Source organism: Pristis pectinata, chromosome 32 (genome assembly GCF_009764475.1).
Source record: "Pristis pectinata isolate sPriPec2 chromosome 32, sPriPec2.1.pri, whole genome shotgun sequence".
In the NCBI taxonomy this organism is placed as follows: domain Eukaryota; kingdom Metazoa; phylum Chordata; class Chondrichthyes; order Rhinopristiformes; family Pristidae; genus Pristis; species Pristis pectinata.
The window spans coordinates 18,470,233-18,495,441 of NC_067436.1; the positions used below are offsets into that span (position 1 = coordinate 18,470,233).

The 25,209-nt window shown below is 40.5% G+C and overlaps 1 protein-coding gene across 10 annotated transcripts in view; it reads right to left on the reverse strand.

Annotated features, from left to right (window-relative positions):
* Positions 1-1,441: 1,441 nt before the first annotated feature.
* ppip5k1a (diphosphoinositol pentakisphosphate kinase 1a) overlaps positions 1,442-25,209 on the reverse strand; it is a 125,251-nt gene continuing 101,483 nt past the window's right edge. For all 10 annotated transcript variants that reach the window (XM_052042404.1, XM_052042401.1, XM_052042398.1 and 7 more), the window contains 3 exons: positions 11,925-12,062; positions 9,652-9,780; positions 1,442-8,555 (listed from right to left, as the gene is read on the reverse strand). In XM_052042404.1, the coding sequence (XP_051898364.1) occupies positions 8,242-8,555; positions 9,652-9,780; positions 11,925-12,062 (581 nt within the window). In that variant the 3' untranslated portion in view covers positions 1,442-8,241. The remainder of the gene's footprint in view (positions 8,556-9,651; positions 9,781-11,924; positions 12,063-25,209) is intronic.

The window sequence follows — 25,209 nt, forward strand, 5'->3', positions numbered from 1 at the left end:
CAGAGGTGATCTTGGTTCTGGATCGGAGTCAATAAAAGGCTGACCTCTTTCCCCTTCGTCCTGTAGATTAGCTCCATTCCAGTGGGAAGCTAGCTGGAGGCAAGATATAGTCTTGCACTGAACAAGATTAAGAGGAGGGCTGGTGCAATGACACAGCCTTGCTAGACTCCAGTCTTCATTGGGATTTGGTCTGCAGTGGACCACTGGTGAAGATCAAGGCTTGCATATCATTGTGTACCAGACACAAAATGGTCTGACTACTACCAAACTTTTGAAGGATTCCTGATAATTTCTCTCAATTGACAGAGAAAAACACTTTGGTAAAGGTCAAAAAGGTTATGCAGTGGATGGTCCCGTTCTCTTTTTTTTTATTGGATTTGTTGCGTAGAAGATAGTGTCCATTGTGCAGTATTATGGAGAGAATCCACATTACAATTGTAGGAGGAACTCTTAGGTCCAACTGAGACAGAGGATGCGCCAGTTCTCACATGCCATAATTATGATCATTTTCAGGAAATCAGATCCTTTGCTAAAAATGGTTGTAATTATTGCATGCGAGAACTCCTGGCATATACATTTTTCCCCAGGTGAGACATGAGCACAATGGGCTGAATGTCCTCCCTTCACATTGCAGTTCTACTAACCTATTCAGTTCAAATATCAATGCACCTTCTGGGTATACTTTACTCTTGATCATTCCCAAGTTGTTTTTATGCTAATTTGAACTGCACACTGCAAATAACATGCAGTGGGAATTTTGCTTAAACAATTAAATTACTAGGTCATTAAAACTAAAGCTCTTGATTTAATTACTAACTGTAATCCCTGTATTTGCATTAAACAGCATTATTCCATATTCATTATGAAATTGATGAACAAAAGTTTCTTTTATGTACAAGATGGAGAGGGATTTCACAAAGTGGCCTCAAGAAAGCAATTCCATTATATCAGCTGATGTGGCAAATTTAAAGAGACAATACTGGCATAGTAGATTACAATAAGAAATAACTGATTAAAAAAAAAGGTCCAAAAATTACAACAAGTGCAAGTTTAACCCTAGACCAGGACATTTTGATATTTTACAGATTATTTGAGTGAAGTAGTCATTTACTGCAAAACAAAAAAATTGCTGGAGAAATTCAGCAGGTGAGGCAGTATCTATGAAGGCCAAAGGATAGTCAAGTGGTCCTGAAGAAGGGTCTCAACCTGAAATGTTGACTTCTCCTTTGCCCCCACAGATGCTGCCTGACCTGCTGAGTTCCTCCAGCAGCTTGTTTTTTTGCTCCAGATCCCAGCATTTGCAGGCACTTGTTTCTCTACTCTTTTACTGGTTTTTGGTATGGTTTTAGAAGGTTCATTCACACCCTCTTGGTTCAACCAGAGGGTTATAAAACTTGTATTCATATACTACACAAAGCAAAGTGTTTTAGCTGCATTTCTTAAGCTTTATTAATGAAATAATTTGTAAACCACAATGGAAAATATTTCAATAAGTTATCATGATTCCACGAATATTACAATCCTTCCCATGCATTCCCATCTCCCTTCCCCAACATCACAAAGAAATAAACTGTCTTTTAAAACAAAAATCACTTTACTCTCTGACATCAATAAAGAACCATGTGTCACCCTGTGAGGTTTTTGGTTACACTTTTCTGCTGCACAAAACACCCAAGTGTGTGACTAAAAGATTAGCGTGGTGGGGATTTCCCCAATAAGGTCAGGCCAGCACATGGGATAACTAATGGAGTAAAAATCATTGAATGAACTGTCTGCCCTCTAACGCACCATTCCGACCCAGGGAGGGATGACTTGTTCCAAGTCTACTATGGAACATGAAGGATCAAAGTGAGATGTTTGCAATTCTTTCCACAAAATTAACCTGAATGACAAACTCCCCACCTCACAAATAAAGTTCAGGATTTATAAAATTATCTAAATAATTCATAGAAAAAAACTGCAAAGTTGAAAATTACAAGGAAGGGATTCTGGCAGAATACAGAAATTTGTTTAACCTACAATAGGGCAATCCCCTTGCTCCCTGCTGCTCTGATTGGTCTGCTAATCTTCCGCTGCCAAATACAATTGCCAAAGAGATCTCCAACATGCCACTAATATCTCATTTAAGCATCCTAAGGAGGCTCACTTCCAATAACCCTTGTTCAGATACAGAGGAGATGCAGATTCAACCCACAGAAACCCTAATGCCTACTGACACCCGAGCAAGCTTTACTGCTCATCATTTTGTGATGCATTTCCTCGTTCCGACACCCAGTTTCAAAACCACGCTGAAAACTTCGATTCAGCAATATAAATAATGCACAGTGGTCAATCTATCAAAACAAAATATATTGTTCTGACATTTTCCTTTGAAAATATACAGAAAGTGCAAAGAAATTATGTAAGTAGAGAAGTGATAAAACAGTGCAATTTCTGTACAAACATCATGTGATAAATGTAACTCACTGACTCACTATTAAATCACCTGGAGAGTGTGTCAAATTGGCTTAAGGAAACTTATTTCTAACTTGCACTATTGCAGGCTGAACAGCGAGGTAACAAACACCAATCTGATGGGCAGGGATTAAGTACCAGATCAAAAACAAACACGAGAGAAACAAAGATCATATGAAGCAGTTCACATAAAGAGAGATACCAGTGAAGCAATCAGGGTGAATGGACTCTGGGGACTGGATACCCCCATGGGAAACAGAAGGGAGGGAGATAATATCTGGTCCAAAATCCTTTAAGTGGGATTGAATTCAATCACGAAAAAAGGCAGTAAGTTATTTTTAGCTTAATGATTCTTCATTTTCAGGGATTGCAAGCATTTTGTTTTTAAAATGGCTTTACCTTTAGCTCAGATTTCCAGAACTTGCAGTACTTTGTGAAGACAAGAGACTGCAGATGCTGGAATCTGGAGCGACACACGCACAAAGCTGGAGGAACTCAGGTCAGGCAGCATGCGCAGATGAAGGGTCTCGATCCGTAACTGTCCATTTCCCTCCATAGATGCTGCCCGACCTGCTGAGTTCCTCCAGCTTTTTGTGCGTTGCTACAGTACTGTGTTTAGTTTTGGTGGGCATTTCTATATGGATTCTTCATGAGTGAAAACCATACTTCAACCAGTGTCTCCCAGCTTTATTTGGCAGAGCCCCTTCAAAGATACTTCATTAATAAATAATTTTAACAGACCATACACAGAATACTATGAACCATTTAAGCAAACCCCTTAACAAGGGCTTGATGCAATGAGAATCCATTTTCATAGCTGCTACTTTTCCACAATTTCGATCAGAATGGCAAATTGGTCACATTAAAAGCCCTCACTAATTCACCCTGCAGACATACCAGTTGTAGCTCAACTCCAGAGAAGGTAACAAAGCAGTGCAACGCAGAGATTTGTGCTAGAATCTCATCTGAAATCTAGCTTTGCTGGCACCATGACTGGTTAGATTTATTTGGTAACACTACCACTAACAGCTGAAGGATAATCTAAAGGGCCAGGATTTTAAAATATGATTTGTCAAACAAGATTTCAATTAAAAAGGGAAGGAAGTGATGAAGGGCTGGGAAAAATATGTCTTTGTGCAGACAGCTATGAACCATGGAAATAGTTGAGGGAGAAATGTTTATCTCAAGGAACAACAACTTATACAGCACCTTAATACAGTGAAACATCCCAGAGTGTTTAATGAAAATTTAATATAATGAGATAGTTGGACAAGGGACCAAGGGTTTGATTTAAGAGCCAGGTTATAAGAGCCGTTTGAGGAAGGAGGGGTTTAAAGCAGGAATTCCAGAGCTTAGGGTGATGTGAGCCCAAGGATACATGGGAAAGAATGGCAAAGTACGACCAGATCCCTACTGTTCAAGCAATGACCCAGTATTGACATGATGTGCCAAGAATCCCCCTTTAGTACAGTCAACCTCTTATGGTTTACAAAACAAAATAACATCACATTGAGTACCTCATGCCTATTACACTCATCTTATAGCATTCACTTCTATTTGAGATTTGTTTTGCCACAAAAAAATTGAAGTTTAAAAGTTTGCACAATCCTATACTACAGGTTCAAATGTAAAACTGTTCCCCAGTTCCTTTCATCAATATCATAGCCAGTGCTACTGAGTCATTTTAAAGCAGAGTAAAGCTTTTTTGATATCACCTTTTAATCTATTAAAAGGCACCAGCTGGTATTGCTTGTGGGAACTGTTAAAAGTCCTTTGAAAAGGTGATGCAACAAACAGATTACAGCAGAACTTGGGAGTTTGTTTGATAAAAGTGGTTTTCAGAGCAGGGAACCAGTCACTCAACCTCCTCCCACTGAATTCATCGCACATAGCGCGTTGCCTATTAGGTGAGTGCATGAATCAGAATTAGGGTTACAACATTTAGCCATAATGCTGCCTGACATCTGCGCTTTTGAGGATAGCAGATCTCTTCCCAGCATTCATGCCTTGTGATACTCACTCCCTAGTCCATGCTTCCACACTGTATCGGCAGCAAGTCTCATGTCAAATTTTAACCAACCTCCCTTCCCCTCCTCTAGTTACAGTAGAAGGGTCTTCACCCTCTGTACCTTTTTCTGTAATCAACTGAAACTTAAAAGATTAAACAAATTTATTGCTAAACTTCTAGATTCACTGAAAATAAATTAAAAAAGTGCACTAATTAAGCTGCAGGAAGCATCTGCACATCTCACACTCTAACCATGAGATCCCCCAATGTGAACTTACACAGAACCAGAGTTCAGCTCCCTGCTCCTGTAGCAGCTACCTATCCGATTATTTTGCTAGCAAGCCTAAAGTTTCCACCAGCTCAGCACACCACCTGGAACAACGAAGTGTGTCAGTGAAAGAACAGAAGTGGTTCTGCCCAGTGACCACACTTACACACTGCCAAGCAATAAAATGTTACACTCCCATTCAAGTTGCATTTGAATTACCACTTTTGTGGTAGGCAATGTTAAACTAGACTGTTATTCAAAACTAAACCCCATTTCCCTTGTTAAGGAGCCAGCAACTCCAAGCCCATGTTGAACCTAGACAGTGTGCATCCCAGGGTCATAACAAGGGAGGGGCAAATCACAATCAAACATGCTCTTCTTGGTACAAATTGCTATTTATAGCAATAATAGAGGAAAGTTCACACTAGCCTAGGAGTGTAATGTGCAACTTCTTCCTTCCTCAACCTCTTCAAGACCCAATCCAAATTTGTATGAAATGTACCAAGATACAAGATGACACTTTTTCTTTTAAAAATCTCACAAAAAAATCTGTCCTTTAAGAATATCAACAAACAGCAATTTTTTCCTATGTGGTTATGACATAAACTCAGCCTGGGCTCTTAAAAGCAGAACACAGAGACTGAAGAGCTGACAGTGTTAGGCTCTTCTGGGTGAGAACATATAGCTGTGAGGATTTTAGCAAAAATAAAATCCACTGATCTACTTCATGGTGATACAGTGAAGAACGGGGAGCATTGGAAGGTTCTGTCCTGCATCCACTTGAACTGTAATTCATTGAGTAGATGTTAAGAGCCTGAGGAGTCCAGAACTAGGAGGCATTGTCTCAGGGTAAGGAGTGCTCCATTCAGGACTGAGATGAGGAGAAATCTTTGCTTGGGCCACTGTAAACCTTTGGGATTCACTTCTTGAGAGGGCTTTGGATGCTCAGAGTATATTCAAAGTTGAGATCCAGGGATCTTAGGGGATCTGGAAATATGATGATTGGGCAGGAAAGGGCCTTGAGACAAAAGATCAGCCATAACCTAATTGAATGGTGGAACAGGTTTCGAAGCCCATAGGGTATACTCTTACTCCCACTTCTTACTGTTCAAATGTGAAACACTCCCAGCAATACAACCTCCAGTGTGGGCCTGTGCCTGGAGCCACGTAACACAAGATCATGGGCTGGTAGCAGCAGCTGGTGTATTGTACAATACAAAACGGTGTATTGCAAGACTGGTTGCACAATATTAAAACACATGCAAATTTCCTGTCACCCACAACTACATGAAGACCCCTGGTGCATGTCTCAGTGAGAGGACAGGGTCTACGGATCAATTCTGTACCCCCAGAAGACTTTCAACGTACAGCCCACTCAGTAGATGCATCATATCATCCTAAAACAACGTTAGTTATTCATTTCCTGGCACAACCATCACTAAAGTTTAAAAAATGTAGAATAGTCTAGTCAAAAGAACACAAAAATCTTCAAACCAATCAATCCCAAGTTATCACACTGTGATATCCATGTCCTGGAGTGATTGTTTCTCATACAAAGCTGCTAATGCTGGGTTCTATTGTTATAATACAGTCCTAACAGGTTATAATTACACTGCTAGATAACACACAGCATTGTTTGTGCAAGTATTGACTCATGCTGGGATCACGGATCCATGGGAACCGTTGCCCATTGTTGCCTCTCCTGTTCTTAACTTTGGAATCTAGGGAGCTTTGGTAGAAAAATTTAATTGGGATAAACACCCATCCAGTCTTGATGAACACACAAATCAGGAAATGCAACCCAGGCCACTTTTTCTCTCCAAAAATAAAATGCATTCTAAGGCTGTGGACATCAAGATGATAATAACCAGATAATATTTTACTGATGTTTGCAGCCCAAGGACACCAGGCTGAATTTCCTGGCTGTACTAAAAGAGCTTCATAGACCCTTTATGTCCCTCAGAGAGCAGGAAGTTCAAGTCTGATGTTTTATCCAAATTCACCTCTGACAGTGCAGCACTCCTTCAGACCTGCATTGGGAGTGCCTGCCTTAAGCTTTTATGCTCAAACCTCAAGTGGGATTTGAACCCACAACCTTCAGATGCAGAAGGAAAAATGCTACCAGCTGAGCCAAAGCTGAAACTCATAAGCTGACAGATGACGCACTTATAAACATGGACATCTCCCTTCGAAATAAATAAGAAGTCAATTTACTTAAAAATATTTAAAGTTGGTATCCATATCTTAATGTGAGTTGTGTGTTTTCTGAGATGCAGCTCTACTTTTGGAACAGTGAAGTCACTGCCTCATGCAATTTCTTCAGCAGCAACACTGATATCAGTTTTCACAAAAATCCAAGTTAACTTTGGACTTTATTTTTTTTTAAAAAGTAGTTAGCTGGAGTACATGGCAGTGGACATGTTTGTCTTCCAACACAACTTTTCTTTTCTTTCCTGGAGACTTCCGAGTGGCCAGTCTTGGAGAAAGCAGATTATTCAAACTTGGAAGCTATCAAAGCTTAATCTGATCTTTACCTATAATAAATGTACCATTTTCAGCATTCAAGGCCAGGAATCTTTGGCTTAATATCCTGCTTCCCCAGCCTAGGGCCCCTGAAGCTGAACCTCTACAACCAAGGATAGGAGTAACAGGCTCTTGGGAGCACCAACTCCTGAAAGGACGCCTCCTGATCGTATCATCTTGACATAGAAACGTAACATCATTCCCTCACTGTTGCTGGGTCCAAATCCAGGAACACCCTACCCAACAGCAATGCAGGAGCACCTTTATTAAATAGACGACAGCAATTCCAAAAGGGAGCTCATTACCATTGTCTCATGGGCAATAAATGTTGCTTCACCAGTGATGCTCCATCCTATATGTGAGTTCACCCAACTGCTGCCTGGCCAAGATTATTCAATCTAGCAGGGGCAAGACCAAACTTGGAATCACTCTGGTCAACAGTTCCCAGGACATCGAAGACACAGGGCCACTGATTTCCTTTACATCTCATCTGAATAGGAACACCAATACTAGTTAAAGATCATATTCCCTCTCTGCTTCACTGGGATCAATTATAGTGTTGTGAAGATATAGGGCAGAAGAAAAGATTGGAATCTGAAAACTCAGCCATGTCCAAGAGAATTATATTTCTGTATTTACAAAAGACCATCATTAAATAACCTTCTAAAATTTACAAACTGCATGGACAAAGAAATAGCTGGTTTTCTGTACGTGGTTATAGGAGCGAGATGCATACAAATACACCATCCATCACATGGGGGGTACTGATACCCAACTTAACCAATCACGTGGGAGTTCAATGGTGCGAGGTGATGCCAGACCACCAGTCGGAGCATGGGGTGTCTAACTATTACAGTGCTGCAATAACTTACTGGACTGACCCCAGGCTCATGCCCTGGATGTATAAATTGTACAGCATCAGTCTATTTAGTAACAGAAGTTCAGGAGTGGGCCTCACAGCTTGTGGTGTGAACCACTGTTTTGATAGTTAGGTCTCCACCAAACCTTCGACTGCCTGCTGTCCCTGCCCCGTCACACTCGCCGATGCCTGCGAGCCGCTGTGATTCTGGTATGGCTGTTGACTTTGAGCAACTTGCTGTGCCTGGCTGCTCAGCTGGAGATCCTTGTGATTGTGCCCGGTGTGTTGGCTTGGAGTTGGTGGGTGGGCAGACTGCTGCTGCTCTTCGCTGCTCTGTGGCGTGAGTGACGACTTCTCACTGAAACTGAAGCGGGGCGAGTTGTCCGAGGTATTGGGCGAGGACGGGCCAGCACTCGACACAGTGCTCGAAGGACCGCTGCTATCTGCAGTCAAAGATTCAGGGGAAGTAAAATCAATAAACATTGAAAATTATTTCTACACACACACACACACACATATACACTAGTGAAATCCACCTCCGAATTACTGCTACATTATATTGCAGATACAACATTATCAGAGGGATATCAGCACAGACTGATCACTTCTGTATCGATCTGAACTGCGAAGAAATACCCAGTGATACAATCACAGATTCTGTCCCTTCACCCAGGAGTCATGACTGAATGGAACATTTTCAGCTGGCTAACAGTACACCAGTGATGAGAGATCTCTGATTAATAGCGAGAGCAATCTGAGCTGATGGATTAAGAGTATATTGGTTTTAAGTGTGTTAATGAGATCCGATATCCCTTGCAATGTCCAATGGACATTAAACCATTAAGTCTTTGGAACATCTACTGTTCCACTTTAAAAAGCTGCAAAAAAAACCTTACACGAATGCAGAGAATGTAATGCCAGCTCCAGCTGGAGTCTTGCTGGATAGACCTTTTGATTAGCTTTTGCAAACACTTGATACTATTTGTTATCAGATGTTTACCCACTTAACTCATTTAAATGGACTAGCATCTGTGTAAAGAAAGAACAATGTAATGACAAATTAAGTGTTTTTACATGAACCTTGCCCAGAAGATTTCCCATTCCTTTGTAACCTTATCCTGGAAGGTTCTGGCAATCATCCAGTGCTTGCTGGTGGTCAAAAAACCACCATGGTTACATATCTGGTGCACAGGTCTCTGAGTGATGTGCGATAGAAACTGAAGTTACAATCAACATAGACTCTTGCAGTCTCCCCTGCTATATTTTGCCCTTCACAATCCATGCTTTCCAAACTCAGTTAAACCTACTTTGGCCAAGGTTTTGTCACCTCTCCTAATGATTCAATACACCTTGGTGTCCAGTCATGTACCTGTGAAGCACCTTGGGACATGTTATTAGGTTAAAATACTTCATCAACACAGTTAATTCACCCTACTTTTTCCAAATGCTGGAGCTCATTTCTTCACCCACTTTTCCAGTAGCAAACATGTCCTCTCAATATTGATGTAAATCATGAAAGATGCAATATTTGTTACTTACACCACGGAGGTTTCTCTGAGCGAGGACGTATTGATAGGGAGGCAACTGAGGAGGGCAGGACCTGTTGTGGTATGTATGCATCCACTGCAGCCTGGTTACTTCCCATGGTCTCAAACATTGCTGAAAGTTCTGTCAATTAATAGCAATAACTATTACACAAGCCACAAACAAGCACACAGCGAAGCAGACTCATTACCTCAATCAAAGCAATGTCACTCACACAATTCAGATGTAGTCTAAGGATTGCAAATTGGGTGCTTAAGGTCATGAACGTGCTATAAGAATGCAAGTTCTCTATCTTTTCATATTAGAGTACAGAAATCATCTGGAATGCACGCTGTGCAAGTGTGGCTCCTATGGACAAGATCTCTCTGCTATGGGATATTATTGGAGGGATGTTCCCAGCGCCATCCCCTTTAGTTCACCTGTCATTCGACAATGGCAGGCAAGACAATGCAACTAGAAGGCTGGACCATGTCTCAGTAGCCATGGCACTAGTGAAAGGATCCATGGAATCAGAAGTTAGATGCAATAAGTTTTACCCCCTTTTCCCTGTTGGTGATAGGTCTAACAGGCAAATCTAGGAAGTAAAACTAGGAGCTAACCATGTGCAGAGACACAGGTGCTGATGCCCATCAATTCTCCCTTGGTGTGTGGTGACGCGTGGCCTGACAGCAGGCTCTCCTCAAGCACACTAGATATACCAGCCAGCCAGTGTACTTGAGTATAGGCCACTGTCAGGCCATCACTCACTGGGAAAAAATCACAGTAAAGAACCAGGTCAGTATATTATGGGCATGGAGTACCAACTTTGTTTTTTTTGTGTTCTAATTGTGTTTTTTTTCCAAATATAAAAATCATGTTTATGGTTAATTTGTTTTTCTTGTGAATGCCGCCATGTGCCTGTGATGCTACTGCAAGAAAGTTTTTCATTGCACCTGTGTACACATGTACTTGTGCAGATGACAATTTGACTTTTGACTTCAGATTGAATTATCTGGAAAGCAATATTAATTATGTGCCAAATACAACTACAAATCTACACCAACAACCTTGGGAAGGATTAACCAACCTAGTGTGATCCAATGGGGAATATTAATGTGACAACTGTGTGTTCCTTTAAACAGGGCACCAACAGAACATTTTCTGGGGAACATCCCAACCAGGAATTTAACCACTGATGAGAATTAGCAATCCTGGAGGTTAAAAGAGGGCTCAATCCTACAGCAAAATTAAAATGATTTTCTATTCAACTGAGAATCATTTGGAGAGCCAAGTTTAGAAAATAAGCTTAAAAAGGTGTGTTGCTTCCTCTGCTGGAGACATTCTGGCTACTTAAATCTTCCGATTATGAACTGTCGCAGTGGAGAACCTGGCAGAGGCACTGAAAGTGCACAATGCTTTTCTCAATTTCTATATTTTTAGCCTTCTCTCAGTGGATGAAGCTACACACAATGGTCCTTTCACATCCATTGTACCTCTCATCATTATACCTCCTGTGCATGCAAGGACAAAATCTAGGCACTCTGGTCCATTACACCTGGGGATTCCTTCCACTATTTGGCACGCAGAATGTTTCTCCTTCTTAAAACAAAATATTAAATTTAGGAAACTCAAATGGGTTTGTTTTTCCAGAGTTCAATTTGCTTTACTGTCAGAAAACAGAGCATGAATTCGATTATAGGTGGTGGAGGCTGGAGATCGATTATGCAAACTGCTAGCAGAAGACCACAAAATTGAATGATGGAAAACAACCAGGTGGCATATTGAACAGGCAAAGAAATCCCTCATCACCAGCAAATACTGACGTAATATTCAACACTGGTCACTCCAGTCAAGACTTTGGAGCTGATTGATGAGAAATGTATGTTCTCCACTTTATTTTGAGCTCTGCATTGTCTAAGGCGATGGATTTCAGTAAATGCCTGGGGAGGGAGTGAATGGAAATCTTTCCTGCTTTAAGTCTTTGATAAGCCCCAGTGCCCATCCAGCACTCCCCTCTCAGATACATCAGAAGGAAAGATGCAGAGTACATTTCTTCACTTCAGCCCATCAACATGACTCATCCAACCCGAGAACCCCTCTGAGACGTCTTTCCATTCTTGTCCATTAGCCATCTTGCAGCACCCAGGTTGGCTTACTTTGCTGAATTTTGGGTCAGATGCACAGGCAGTGATCTGGACTTTACAAGCTCAGTTTGTGCTGGGACTTGTCATGGTTAATGCATCCCCAAGTGGTGTTCACTGTTTCAGTTTCAGGTGAAATGTTTTTACCTTTTGATGCTCTGTCATGAGATTTTCTGCAAATTTCAGAGATAGACGAAAGGAATTCATTCACTTGCTTCAGGGAGAGGGAGTTATGGAGCGTTTCAAGAGGGTAAATGGAAGGAACCATAGAGCATCCTTCAAAACCTAATAAAAATGAGATACAAAATATTAAAAAATCTGGAACTAATAGATTTCACACATTTTAACAGATCCAAGTACTCTCTAAAGATAATGATAAGAGCTCATAATATAACGACCATTCTACTGAGGTGGTAATTGGTTGAAAAAGCAGTTACTGAGCCAAACCAACCAAGCCAGGTGAATGTAACTGGACACAAAGCAACGATCTGAATAGAAACTGCACATCAGAACATCGGAGGGTCCGTGATACTTCTAGTAGGGAGCTAAATTTATATCTTGAAAGCAAGGCTGGTGGGTTAAATTCTCAAAACCACACACTTCGGTAGTAAAAGATGGAGCATTGATGAAATCTATTGCTCCCAGTATCTGTTCAACCATAACCCTGACAATGCACAATAGTATTTGAAATGTATGCAACTCCAACACATTCTCCACCTCTATCACAAATTAAATATACACACAAAAAAAAATCACATACCCATTAAAATGAAATGAGTAGAGGTAATGGAAGGCGAGATATCAGATCTGGATATCTTATCTGAGACACTGCGTAATCATACAACCTGATACCAACATGGAGCAGCAATCCCAGAACTCAACATGCAGTCATGAAAATTGTGCATAGATGGGGATAACCTGCACTACTGAGCACTGGGTACAAGATTACTGGAATAATTGACACTTAAACATAGCTGCAATATAGAACGTTTGGGCGGCACGGTAGCGTAGCGGTTAGCGCGACGCTATTACAGCGCCAGCGATCAGGGTTCAATTCCTGTCGCTGTCTGTAAGGAGTTTGTACGTTCTCCCGTGTCTGCGTGGGTTTCCTCCGGGTGCTCCGGTTTCCTCCCACATTCCAAAGACGTACGGGTAGGTTAATTTGGGTTTAAAATGGGCGGTGCGGACTCGTTGAGCCAGAAGGGCCTGTTACCATGCTGTAAATAAAAAAAAATTTAAAAGTTACAACAACCCAGCAGTTCTGTCAGCTTCTAAGAGGAAAGTAAAGTGCTTAACTTGTGTAATACCGAGTGAGGAAGGGGCTGCACCCACCCTACAAATGTAAACTTATTATTTCACTTTCACAGACTGATGTACCTGCCTAGTAGCTTCATGGTTTCTGTTTACTCTATTGCTCTGCACCTCTGTCAACACTGATCACGTCTGGGCTGAGAAAGGATGATTTTATGCTGTGCGGTCAAATGGGGCAATGAAGCTCAATCTACATTACACACGTAGACTTACAACAAGCCAACACATGTAACCCAAGATACATTCCCTTTTAAAGATCACTTAATTATTATTGAATTTAACACAGTGAGCAGCAACCACAGCTGTATTAAATATGCCTATGGAGAGATGCAGTTAATCATTCATGTTAACTTTAAACTAGAAATATTCAGACAACAAATGCATTCCTACTAAATTCTATAAAATTAACAAAGTTAATTGTTAAAGGCTGTAATTCTAACACATCAGATGGTGAACAGAAGGACAGATTCATCAGTATTTTAGGAATAGTGTGTTGCTCCAAGGAACTTACCCACGGGAGTACAAGCAGATGGAATATTCTGAAAATAGTACCAAACCTGGAATATTTTAGTGATGAACAAGGCAATTATATTTTTCCTGAACCAAAATGGGGGAAAAGGAATCAGCAAATCCTAAACTGGCAAAAGTGTTTAATATCAAAAAACAGGAAAATTGTAACAATTTGCAAAATCACTTCGCTGCCAATCTCTTCCCTCCCCTCCCTTCCAATGTAGTGTGTCTTTAAAGCACTTCTGCATGACTGGCAGCTCCTACCGTTCCAAATCATTGTTCCACAGACAAGACTCAAAAACTAGTTTTAGCAAGACTCACATCCATTGCAGAAACCGAGACAGACACTCAAGCCAGTGCTGAGAAGGTGCACTGTCAGAGGTGCTGTCTTTTATGTTAAAGTGTTTCGGCCTGGAATTTCAGTAGGGTTTAAAGACCCCCAAGCCATTAAGTCATTAATTGTCATGTGCACGTGTACAGTGAGGCACAGGTGCAATGATAAACTTGCTTGCAGCAGCATCACAGGCACAGGTTCAGACAATGCACGGAACATAAGTTTTACATAAATCGCAGCTACCATCGGGCAGGAGGTACAGAAGCCTGAAGTCCCACACCACCAGGTTCAGGAACAGCTACTTGCCTTCAACCATTTGGTTCTTGAACCAACCTGCACAATCCTAATCACTACATTAGGATAGCAACATTATGACTATTCTGAACTACAAAAGGACTTTTTGTTCTAATTATGCTTTTTTGTATAATGTTATTAATTTTTTTGTGAATGTTGTGCATCTGATGTTATGTGCCTGTGACGATGCTGCAAGTAAATTTTTCATGGCACCTGTGCATACATTTCTCTGTAGCTGTGACACTTTACTCTGTACTGTTATTGTTTCTACCTGTACTACATCAATGCACTCTGTACTAACTCAACATAACTGCACTGTGTAATGAATTGACCTGTACGATCAGTGTGCAATTCAAGTTTTTCACTGTACCTTGGTACGTGACAATAATAAACCAATACCAACTTGTGCATGTGACAATAAACCACCAACTTTGAATTACACACGGCAGTGAAGAAAAAAGAACTGAAAAACAAGACATTAGTGCAAAACAAAAAGTACAGAGCCAAGTCCACGGCAGTGCACGAGGTGGTCCATAGTGTTCCATTGCTGAGGTAGGTTCAAGAACCTGATGGTTGCAGGAAAGTCACTGTTCCTGAACCTGGTGGTGTGGAACTTCAGGCTTCTGTACCTCCTGCCCAATAGGAGAACTGAGAGTTCTCCCTATTGCCTGACCAATAATTCTAATGTTAATCAACATAAAAACAGATTTGGTCATTACCACCAGGAAAACATTTGAAGTTTTGGGCAAATGATACAAATGGGATGCATGGCAAAACCCTTTCTTCCCCCATGTAGTCAGTAGTTATGATCCACGGTTCATTGCCTGTCAAGATGGTGAAAAGATGATCAGAGGCTTCAGAGAATAATTTACAGGGCCATGGAGAGGACGGGAATTGAGACCAACTGGATTGCTTTATTGGAGCCAGCACGGCCCCCCAATGGCCTTCTGCTGTGCTATAATGATTGGTCCAGCTGTTCGTGGGAGTTTACCATGCACAAATAGTCTACCATACTTCCAATGTACAATCAATGTCATAGGAGCTATGTCAGTGGATTTAAAATGCTTGGGAAATCCTGTGAATGTGATAGGTTTTACTTCCATTCTTTGTGCCTCCCTCCTGCCAGCCATAGACTCCAATGACCTTCCCTTTTTTTTCCCCTGTGCTCCACATTCAGTATGGCATTAAGCAATGAAACAAACCCTTAGACTGTCAGGGAAGCAAAATAAGTTTAAAACAAGCTCAAAAGAAGTTTGTATCTTTGTAGTAGGGGGCCCAGAAACTTAACGTTTGAGGTGTGTTGCTCAACTTCAGACGGAGAATGCAAGGGCAATGATATATTTAAAATACCTCAGTGCTTTTAAGCATCAAGTTATGAATCCGATCTCACCACCAATGGAAAATCATTGCTGCTAACGTCCAGGTAGAATGTCCCTGCCAGCTGCAAGTGTTGAAAGGCACTGTGTGGAAAAGATTCTCAGGCAAAAATATATACTCTGATTAAAAGGCAGATTTTTTTTGTGAAATCAAGTTGGGATTACAAAGGGATCAGCATTGGAAAGGGTGGATGCAGGGAGTCTATACTTTGGGAGTGGGAAGGAAAGAGTTCATTTCATTCATTAACTGATTAATAGTCTGAAGACAGTAACCCAAAATAGGAATGAAATGCTACTCAGCTGAACAGCCAGAAGTGGGAGTGCCACATCACCAGATTAGTGAACAAGACAATTGTCCAGGGCTGTTTGCAGCTAAAATGTTTAGAATATATGTTGGGTATTTTATGCAGAGCAGAATCAAAAGGAAATTATTTCAAAGTGGTGAATGTCAGAACAGCAAATTTCAGCTCCTTCTGTAAAGAAAGACTTGCATCTAGATAGTATCTTTCAAAACTTAGGGCCCCCAATATGCTTGACAGCAGCAAATTGCTTATCAAATTGTACAAGGGAAGCTCCCTCAAAGAGCAGTGTGACACTCTTGACTGATATTTCGGAAGTATTGGCTCAAGGCAAAGAAGAAAAATATAGATGAGGACTTGGGTGGATAACGTGTCATATGAAAGGTAGCAGTTGACAGTTCAGCACTCCCTCAGTACTACACAGGAGTCTCTTGCATTGGATTCAAACTCACAATCTACTTATTCAAGAGGTGAGAAATCAAAATTGGATTAAAAACTGAACAGCACTAGGTTATTAAGGAAATGTGTCCAATATTCACTGTGCAGGGCGAATAGGTAGGAGAGAAGGCAAGATGAAACATCTGTTGATACCAAGTGAGGCCTTGAGAAGCTTGTGGGTTTTGAGAGGAAGGAAAATGCCAACAGAAATGTAGAATTCCATAGTTTTGAGGTCCACGTAAGGAATTCATTGGAATAAATGGCGTGATTGAGCTTTAATTTCAATAAAGTGAGAAGGGGACAGGAGGAACAACTAGATATCAGCACACCCCCACAATCTGTAAAAAGGTGTTCAGATATATTCCCAAATCATGCAAAGAAACTTTAAAATGGGATACGTCTGTGTTCTACAACAAGTCAGAAACTGATATTGGAGTGCCAGTAAGGAGTTGGCTGGTTTGTGAAGAGGTCATTGGTTACACTGGAAATGAATCTTATTGGCTTTAGGTTTTAAGCAAAGCTTAATTTAACTTCCATCAGGGAGAATGATACAGGAGCTCTGTAATAATTGGGGTTGTTTATATGGAGAACAGCAGATGATGGGAAGTGATATGATAACATATTGCAGGCTTGAATGCACTGAGCAACCCACATAATTGATAGTTTTGAACAGCACAGTTCATTAATGTTGCAATGGGCCACAGAGGATACAGCAAATTTGCACACACAGTTCCTAAAATAGATCTCCTAATCATTGCTTTGGTAACTGTTAGACACAAGATATTCAATCGCAAATTGTTGGTTCAACAACACTATTGGTGGGGAGCAGATTGACTGATACCCACTAGTTCTTATTCAGTCATGAGGTCTAGGTCTCGTAAGCTGTAAATGCTGGCCTCCGAAATGTGACACTTGCTGAGCCATTTCAAAGTCAAGTACGTTGCTATGAAATCAGCGTCACATATAAGCAGATCAGGCAAGGAGTAGGTTTCATTCTCTAAGCAACATTAATAAAATGTAAATCAAAACAAAACCTGCAGATGCTGGAAATCTGAAATAAAACCAATAAATACTAGAAAAACTCCAAAGGTCAGACAGCATCTGTGGAAGGAGAAGCCGTTAATGTTTCAGGTCCAGTAGTTGTGATGAAGGATCACAGACCTGGAACATTAATAAAAACAGGAATTGCTGGAAAAATAGGATGTCACAGCATCTGTGGAAAGAAAAATCTTTAATGAATAAAATGCACTTCTATGGCAATCTATAGTTTCATATTTGTCTTGACATAATAGCTTTTTTTTAAGAAAAAGGTTTACTGAGTTTTTAATTTAACTCCTCTTGCAATCATAGATGACTTGCTTCTACTCTAAATCTTAGGGTCTTGAGGTGGCTGATGGGGCCAGTGTGGGACTTGTTGACTTTCCACATATGGGACAGATGTTTGACAGGATGGGGATGTGCAAAGTGTTGCATTCCCTCTGCTGTATACACTGGACTTGTGCACATCCCCATTGAAGGGATTCTCAGAGCCACTTCATATTTCCCTGCTCCACTTTCAGCAGTTGTGAGCTAAAGATTCACAAATCATGAGGAATGTTACATTTTCCCCAGGAAGGCTTTGAGTTGTTTCATCTGTCCACCTTGTAACCATGAAAGAACAGCAGAGTGCCTGGCTTTGTTGTTGCACTGGTATCCAGAGATTCGGACTTTCAATCTGGAAACTCGACTTCAAGTCCCATTACAGTAGCTGTGAGAATGTAAACTCAAGTCACAAAAAGAGAGAGAAACATAGACCCTTCAGCCCACTGGGTCAATACCAACCATCAATCACACATTTACATTAATCCGACATTAAATTGTATTTTAATCATTTTTTAAAAATTCTCCCCACATTCTCAAACACCCATCTCTCAGATTCTACCATGTACCTACACATGAGGGCAATTTACAGTGGTCGTTAATCTATCAACCCATACATCTTTGTTATGTGGGAAGAAACCCTAAAAGTTACAGGCACCACACAGACAGCACCCAAAGTCAGAGCTGAACAGGCTCTGCTAGCCATTGAATAAATCTGGAATAAAAAGCTGTTTCCAGGAATGGTGACCCTGGAGACATGAGACTACAGATGCTGAATCTGGAGCAACAAATAATCTGCTGGAGGAACTCAGGACATCGAGCAGCATCTATGGGGTGGAGGCAGGGGAAGAAATTGTCAACATTTCCGCTCAAAACCCTGCATCAGGGCTGATAACCCTGGAACCACATGAACTGTTGTTATAAACCAGGCTGATTTACAAAAGACTTTCAGGAAAGGAAATCTGCATTCATATCCAGTCTGACCTATAAAGTGATAGTAGACCCAATGTGCTTGATGATCAACTGCCCTTTGAAGTGACCCTAATTTCCAGTGAGAGGCAATTAGTAACTGACTACAAATATTGTCCTTGCCAAAAATTTCCCACAGCCCGTGAGTGGGTAATTGGAGTTCAAATGTCCCAGCTGCTATGGTGGGATATGAATTTACCTCATTAGTTCACACTGCCAGCAAGTCAACCACAATACTAACAGTCTTACTTACGTTGTTACATTCATATGGTATACAACCTTGGGAGAGCAAATAAGGAGAAGAATTATTCCTGTCTACAAGCTCTGCAGACAGGGAAATTTCCAATTGTTGTCCTCTCAATTAGCTCAGAGTAAGATATTGATGTACGACCTTCACACTATTTCATATAAGCCATGAAACAATGATGACTCCTGCTAGCTCATAACCTCTGCTGGAAGGGTGAGACATTAGGGACTGTACACTGATCCCAAATCCAGACTCATGCAAGTCAAAGACCATCCAGGATCTAGCCCAACATTCAATATTTGCGAAACCTCATGCTGAGAAAAAAGGGAAAGGGATAGTTCCAGTGGTGTCTAGTACAAAAATTGAAGAGCAATAAATGTGTACAGCAGCCAAGTGAAGGAATCAGCCTCTTCAGGAAATGAAGGAAGGAAGGTGTGCAAGTTGGTGATCTTCATTGAAAAGCAAAAGAATGGAAGAGTTGGAAAAACTGAAATAAAAGTGCCAGAAATACTCAGTCAGGCAACATCTAAGGAGAAAGATGGAGAACACTGTCAACATTTCAGGTCAATGGCTTTTCAGACTTCTGATGAAAGATCATCACCATGCCTAAAATATTGAGAAGCTTCAATCTGATTTCAAATGAATATAAAATAGTGATTGGGTAGAGAAAAAAAAATCAATGTAAATTAACTCTCCCAATGTACAGCTCCGACAAAGTCCGTTCAGGTTAACATTGCTGCATTTTTGAAAAGGTACATTCACTGAAGTGTACTTATCCATTTTCCCTCTGAATGCTATTACAGAACATATTCCCATCTCACACTCAGAGCCATCCACCATGTTTGCACAGGGAAGTGTATGTGCATCCTCTATTACCAGGGCCAAATCAGATCTGGTCTACTTCATTCCAGCAGTTTCCTCTGATCTTAACACTTTCAAGTCTGCAGTAGGAACCAAATCAGCCTTATAATACAAGCACATTTGTCTAGTTTATTTTATGAACTTGTACAGCAAATCCTTAAATTTATGAATTATGAATACTTACCCTCTGTTTAATCAAGATTTAAGTGACATATTCAGGCTCTACACTATGTAAATCTCTCTCCTAGGACGTGAAAATTCTGCCTCCTCCTATGCTCACGTGCAAGCTTGGAGAACGGGACCTGGCAGAAAACAATGCCCCCTTACATCTACATACACCCTTTCCCACAGGGATGACCGAATATTGATCAGCAATGGGAATACCATTTCATGCTTCCCACCCCCTCCAGCCTAGGGTACCGGGGCCATGATTCTGTTTCACATGGTGGCTTGCTCTCACCCTTCTCATATTATCTATGCACTTTCCTAGTTTCAGGACCTTCTGCTGCAGGCTGCACAATATAGTCAGCAACATGAAAGATTCTCGATAACTTAGTCCAAAAACTAACGCACTATATCATTCATGCACAAAGGGCATGTCTGGAGATAAAACTACTCACCTCAAGGTGCAACAAGCATTGCTTTCCAAATTAACCTTCAGGTAACATGGAGGTCAGGCATTGTCAGGGGAAATGAGACCAAATGAAAGAGTTGACATTACACTGTAACACTGCCCACTTCCTCATTAATGAAAACACATCCATGCTAATGAAAAAGAGGTTCTGTCAAATGCTGGAGTAACTGCGAGAGAGAGCAAAACAAACTACGCGTGGGATTTTGGGAAATGGCAAAGTGACATTATCTGGGCACAGGATAAGAACAGTTTAAGAGGGTGTACACAAATCATTCAAAGGTACAGGTAGTTCATGTGATGACTTACCCATGGCACAAGATAGATAAAAACTGGGATGCAGCAAGGTCCTAAACTGGCCTCTGTGAAGAAGTGATTACAATGGCAACTAAAGGGGGCATATTTGTGGGAAGTTGGGATTAGCATTCTTGCAGTATCCCACCAGCCGTGCTGCAATTTTACAGTAGATGCATCTGATATGTAGCTGGCAACAAAACCTTTCATCAACCAGTACATCTGAAGGGTAAACAATTACCCTCAACGACTTCTTTTCTAGATACCATCAGAAAGCAGGTTAACTGTAGCTTCCTCAAAACAACCTCACAGGAAAAATAACAAGCAGGAAAGAACTAGTAACCCACCTAACCTTTACCATATCATTGCAACACCCAGTGTGTTACAATAGTCACTTTCTTTACTCTACCTACAAGACAGCATGTGATAATGTCCTGGGTTGGGTTGGAGGAAAGCAGGGGAATAAATCAATAAAAGCCATTGGTAATTAGTTGTGTGAAAAATTGTAGAAAAAATATCACTCATTCTTCTTTGTAAGTGTTTAAAAACTAAACCAGGGGAGAGTTTATCCCCAATTTACTTTAAAAGTACTTACCTTTTAGGCAAGATAGAACCTGCCCCAGACAGAATTGGGTCAGGCTTTTGCTTGATGCAATTTAGTGAACCAGTGCTTGCTGGAGAGACAGCAGGCTGTTCCATGGACTTACTGTTTCTCAAGATCAAAACCACCTCCTGACATTAGATCTATTCACATAACTTGAGGCTGTGGCCCCAGCTCCACCCCAACTTAATCAAAACTAATTGTCTAATCTTTCCATCACCTTGCAAACCTCAACGAACCAATGTCAAATCTGAACTTCTCTAGAATCCCACACTCAGAGCATGGCTTGGTACCAGATTTGTCTTAAATTGGGTTTCTATGGAATTCAGCTTTTGTAATATATCCTTCCCTCCTCGCTGGGACTTTGACTCTTCATGGGGTTCAGTTCCAACATTGCATCCAAGTGACCACTCCTCAGACATCAGCTCAAACAGCAGAGAACATATCTGGGGAAATCAATATTGATCTTACCAACATTGAAACATGCCCAATTTCCACTGGTGGTGATTCAATGCAAAATGATTAGATTCATTCTGTACTCTGGAGCAGCAGTGTTGAATATAGCATTCTACCCACTGTCAGAGCTGAGAACAGCAAGAATTGCAGAGAAAAGAAAAAAATTACTTGTTTAAACAGTCCTTGCTTGTCACTTTTAATGCTGAACCAGACAAAAATGTATCTACCATACACAAAAGAAAATGCTACTGTTTACTTCATATGACACTAAGACACACACACACACACACACACACACTGCACTTTACAAATTAATTAGAAATCATACTTGCAGTAATAAACACCAGCTCCAACCAGGAGACCTAAAGGGGTGAATGCTCATTATGGGATTAGTTAAATATTAATACAATACTGTATTCCAATCACATTCCTATTTAAATGTCAAACAAAATACGCCATGATGAAAGTCAATCAAAAATTGATTACGTCAATAACGCTGCAAACCATTTAACCCATTTACACTCCACAATCTGATAAACTGGGCTTAGCTCACATCAAATGCAAATGAGTCTGCCATGGCAGCACTTTACAGCATCATGCACACGGTCCTAAGTTGTTGTTAGGGAGATGTCAGAGTGACGGCAACAAAACCATAAAACTGGAAATCATGAAACAAACATCACAAACGATAAATTCACATCTATGCAATAACTGGCACACATTCCACATGCAATGTAGCTTATTTGGCCAGAGGCGAACCCTTACCAGTTACAGTGTGAAATTATTCTATATGCCTACAACTGCTAGAAGGTTTTTTAGAGCTTTTACTGTGTCTCTTCTAGCATGACAAAGCAAAAGCAAGCAAATGAATTTCAAAAAGAATTTGAAGCAATCCAAGGCAGTAGTTCCCAACCACCTTCAAGTTCAACTAGGGATGGGCAATACATGTTGGTCTTGCCAGAGACGTCCAGATCCCACAAATGAACAGAAAGACTGGTCTCCATTTGCAGGACATACAGTTGCAGATCACGGCCTATTTAGGATTTCACTCAGTACAAGCTATTCCACCACTTTTTGATATCTTAATTTATTTCCAGTAATGACAAAAATCAGTATCAGAACACCAATTTACATGGTGTTGTCCCTGGTGAATCAGTGAATGTATTTACAAATGCCCCTCAAAGAAACATTGCAGTACTCTTGGTGCAGTAGAACTCCAATAGTCTGCCCTTTGATGGCTCACCAGGTGCAATTTCCCATACTTCCTTTAAATATGCCGGGCCATTTCCCATGCTCCATTTAAACTCATGGGGTTCATTGGAAAATTTGTTATAGTACTAAGTAATTTCTTAAAAGAAATGCATTAACAGCATTTGGGTAATTAAGAGAAGTAATATCCAAAAGTCTGAAAAATCTGCCAGTACAGTAAAACCAAAGTCTCAAGGGTGTCGAATTATCAGAGTTTTATTGATTTTTTTTTAAAACAATATTTTACTTGCACATTTCTATTGGCAATGGATTCAAATATCAAAACCCGTGAATCAGATTTTGCTGGAAAGCTGAGCCAAATTATGTAGCCAATGTGTTCCCACTAAGGAAGTAAATCCTCCCGCATTGGACATCCCTGCTGACAAAATTGCCTCTGACCAAGTATCTTGTTATTGCAATTCTGCATTGGTCCACTGTGGTAGAAAAAGCTCACTTGTGCCCAACCATCAAATGGAAAAGGCATTATTAATGAGACTGTATGTTTATAAAGCTTCACTAACTGAATGAAAAGGAAGGGAAACAAAAGAGAAGAGTGGGGAAAATGAAATAAAGAGGCAATAGTCCCACTGATTATGGATTCAGATGCAGTAACTTGACCAGTGAGATTTGCAAATGGACTTGCAATGTTTGGGTCAATAGTGCTAAACCATGCTTGCCATCTCTATTCTGATCTCATGAACTCTTTGAATGAGATTGCTAATTAATGGCACCATCCCAGTTCACAAAACAATCTTACAGCCAGTAAGAATGTGAATCCCAGATCATACTCTACAAAGTCACAAATGGTGGCAGAAGTAATTTATTCCTGTAGGAGAACAAGTTCTATTTGAAAGGTTCTGAAAATCAGTTGTCACAAGTTATTTGCATTGTAAATAGTCAACTACTTGATTTAGAATCAGGTTCATCATCACTGCTTTATATGACATGAAATTTGTTTTGTGGCAGCAGTACAGAATTTGAACAGAAACAAAATAAAGATTAAAGAGGCAGACAGAAAGAGAGAGGCACAGAGAAAGAGGCAGAGAAACTGGAAAAAGAGACTTCACCCCACCCATTAACCCTGGGACAGAGGGGGATAGAGAAAGAATAGCAAAGGGAAGAGAAGAGGGATGATACAGAGAAGAGGGATATTTCAGGGCTACAATCCGTAGCCCTGGGTTGTGTAATCAAGTATGCTCAATAGCAAGCATCAGAAAACAACTAAATATTTTTCTCATTTATCGTAGTTTATAAGAGATGCCACAGGTGAAAAACTTACGTGGCAGGCTGCAAAATCCAGTAATTTCTCCAAATATTAGGCCTGGTATCCAATACAGGGCCAAATTTGAGAATCATTTGCAAGACACTGAAAACAATATTATAGTGAGGGGGAAGTGGAAGGGGACTGGATGCTCCCTACCAGAAAGGTATCTAGGCTAACAAATAAATTAACAGTATACTCCAATAATAAGTAAACAACTCTATTCAAGTCTAAAGTAGAATGAATGAATAAGTAGAATGAATTTTTGGTCCCAGGCACATCATTACTCCAGATACCCTGAACTTCCATGTGCCATTCAGAGGGACAGGGAGAGAAAAAACATTTAAACCAGAGAATTTTGCTCTACCTAAAACTTCCTGGTTCAGAAGTATTTAGCCACAGGGAAATTTTTTTGGTCATTATATGCAAGGATTGCCTCAGTGTGATTGCCTCAGGAGGCTTTCCTTTCTCTGGGTTCAAGAGCACTCAACAATTTCCATCAGATCAATAAAAATAGTAGCTTTACGATACCCAGAAGATTCATGTCTACATTATTAGTAATGCAGATTAAGGTATTAAATTGCTCTAAGCTAGTTTTTAAAATTTGCTCTAGAATATTGATAGATGATGATTTCTGGTTACCTTAGGGAGAAGGTGGTCACATTTTGATAGAATGTTCATGGTCACTTTATTTAACATTATTTTGTCATAATGGGTTATGAAATATTCCTTTATCACTCAGTAATTATTTTCTGCTTATGTTCTCCCTTCCCAAAGGAATTAAGATTTTTGGAAATGCGGATAAAGAGGAAAGCAATGACAAACAACATTACCACTCATTTCCAAAAGATTTGGGTCAATAGCTAGCAAATACCATTTTACACGGATCAGAATAAAAACAATAGCATGGAATTAGGGAACTCGAAAACTGGTGAATGTGATA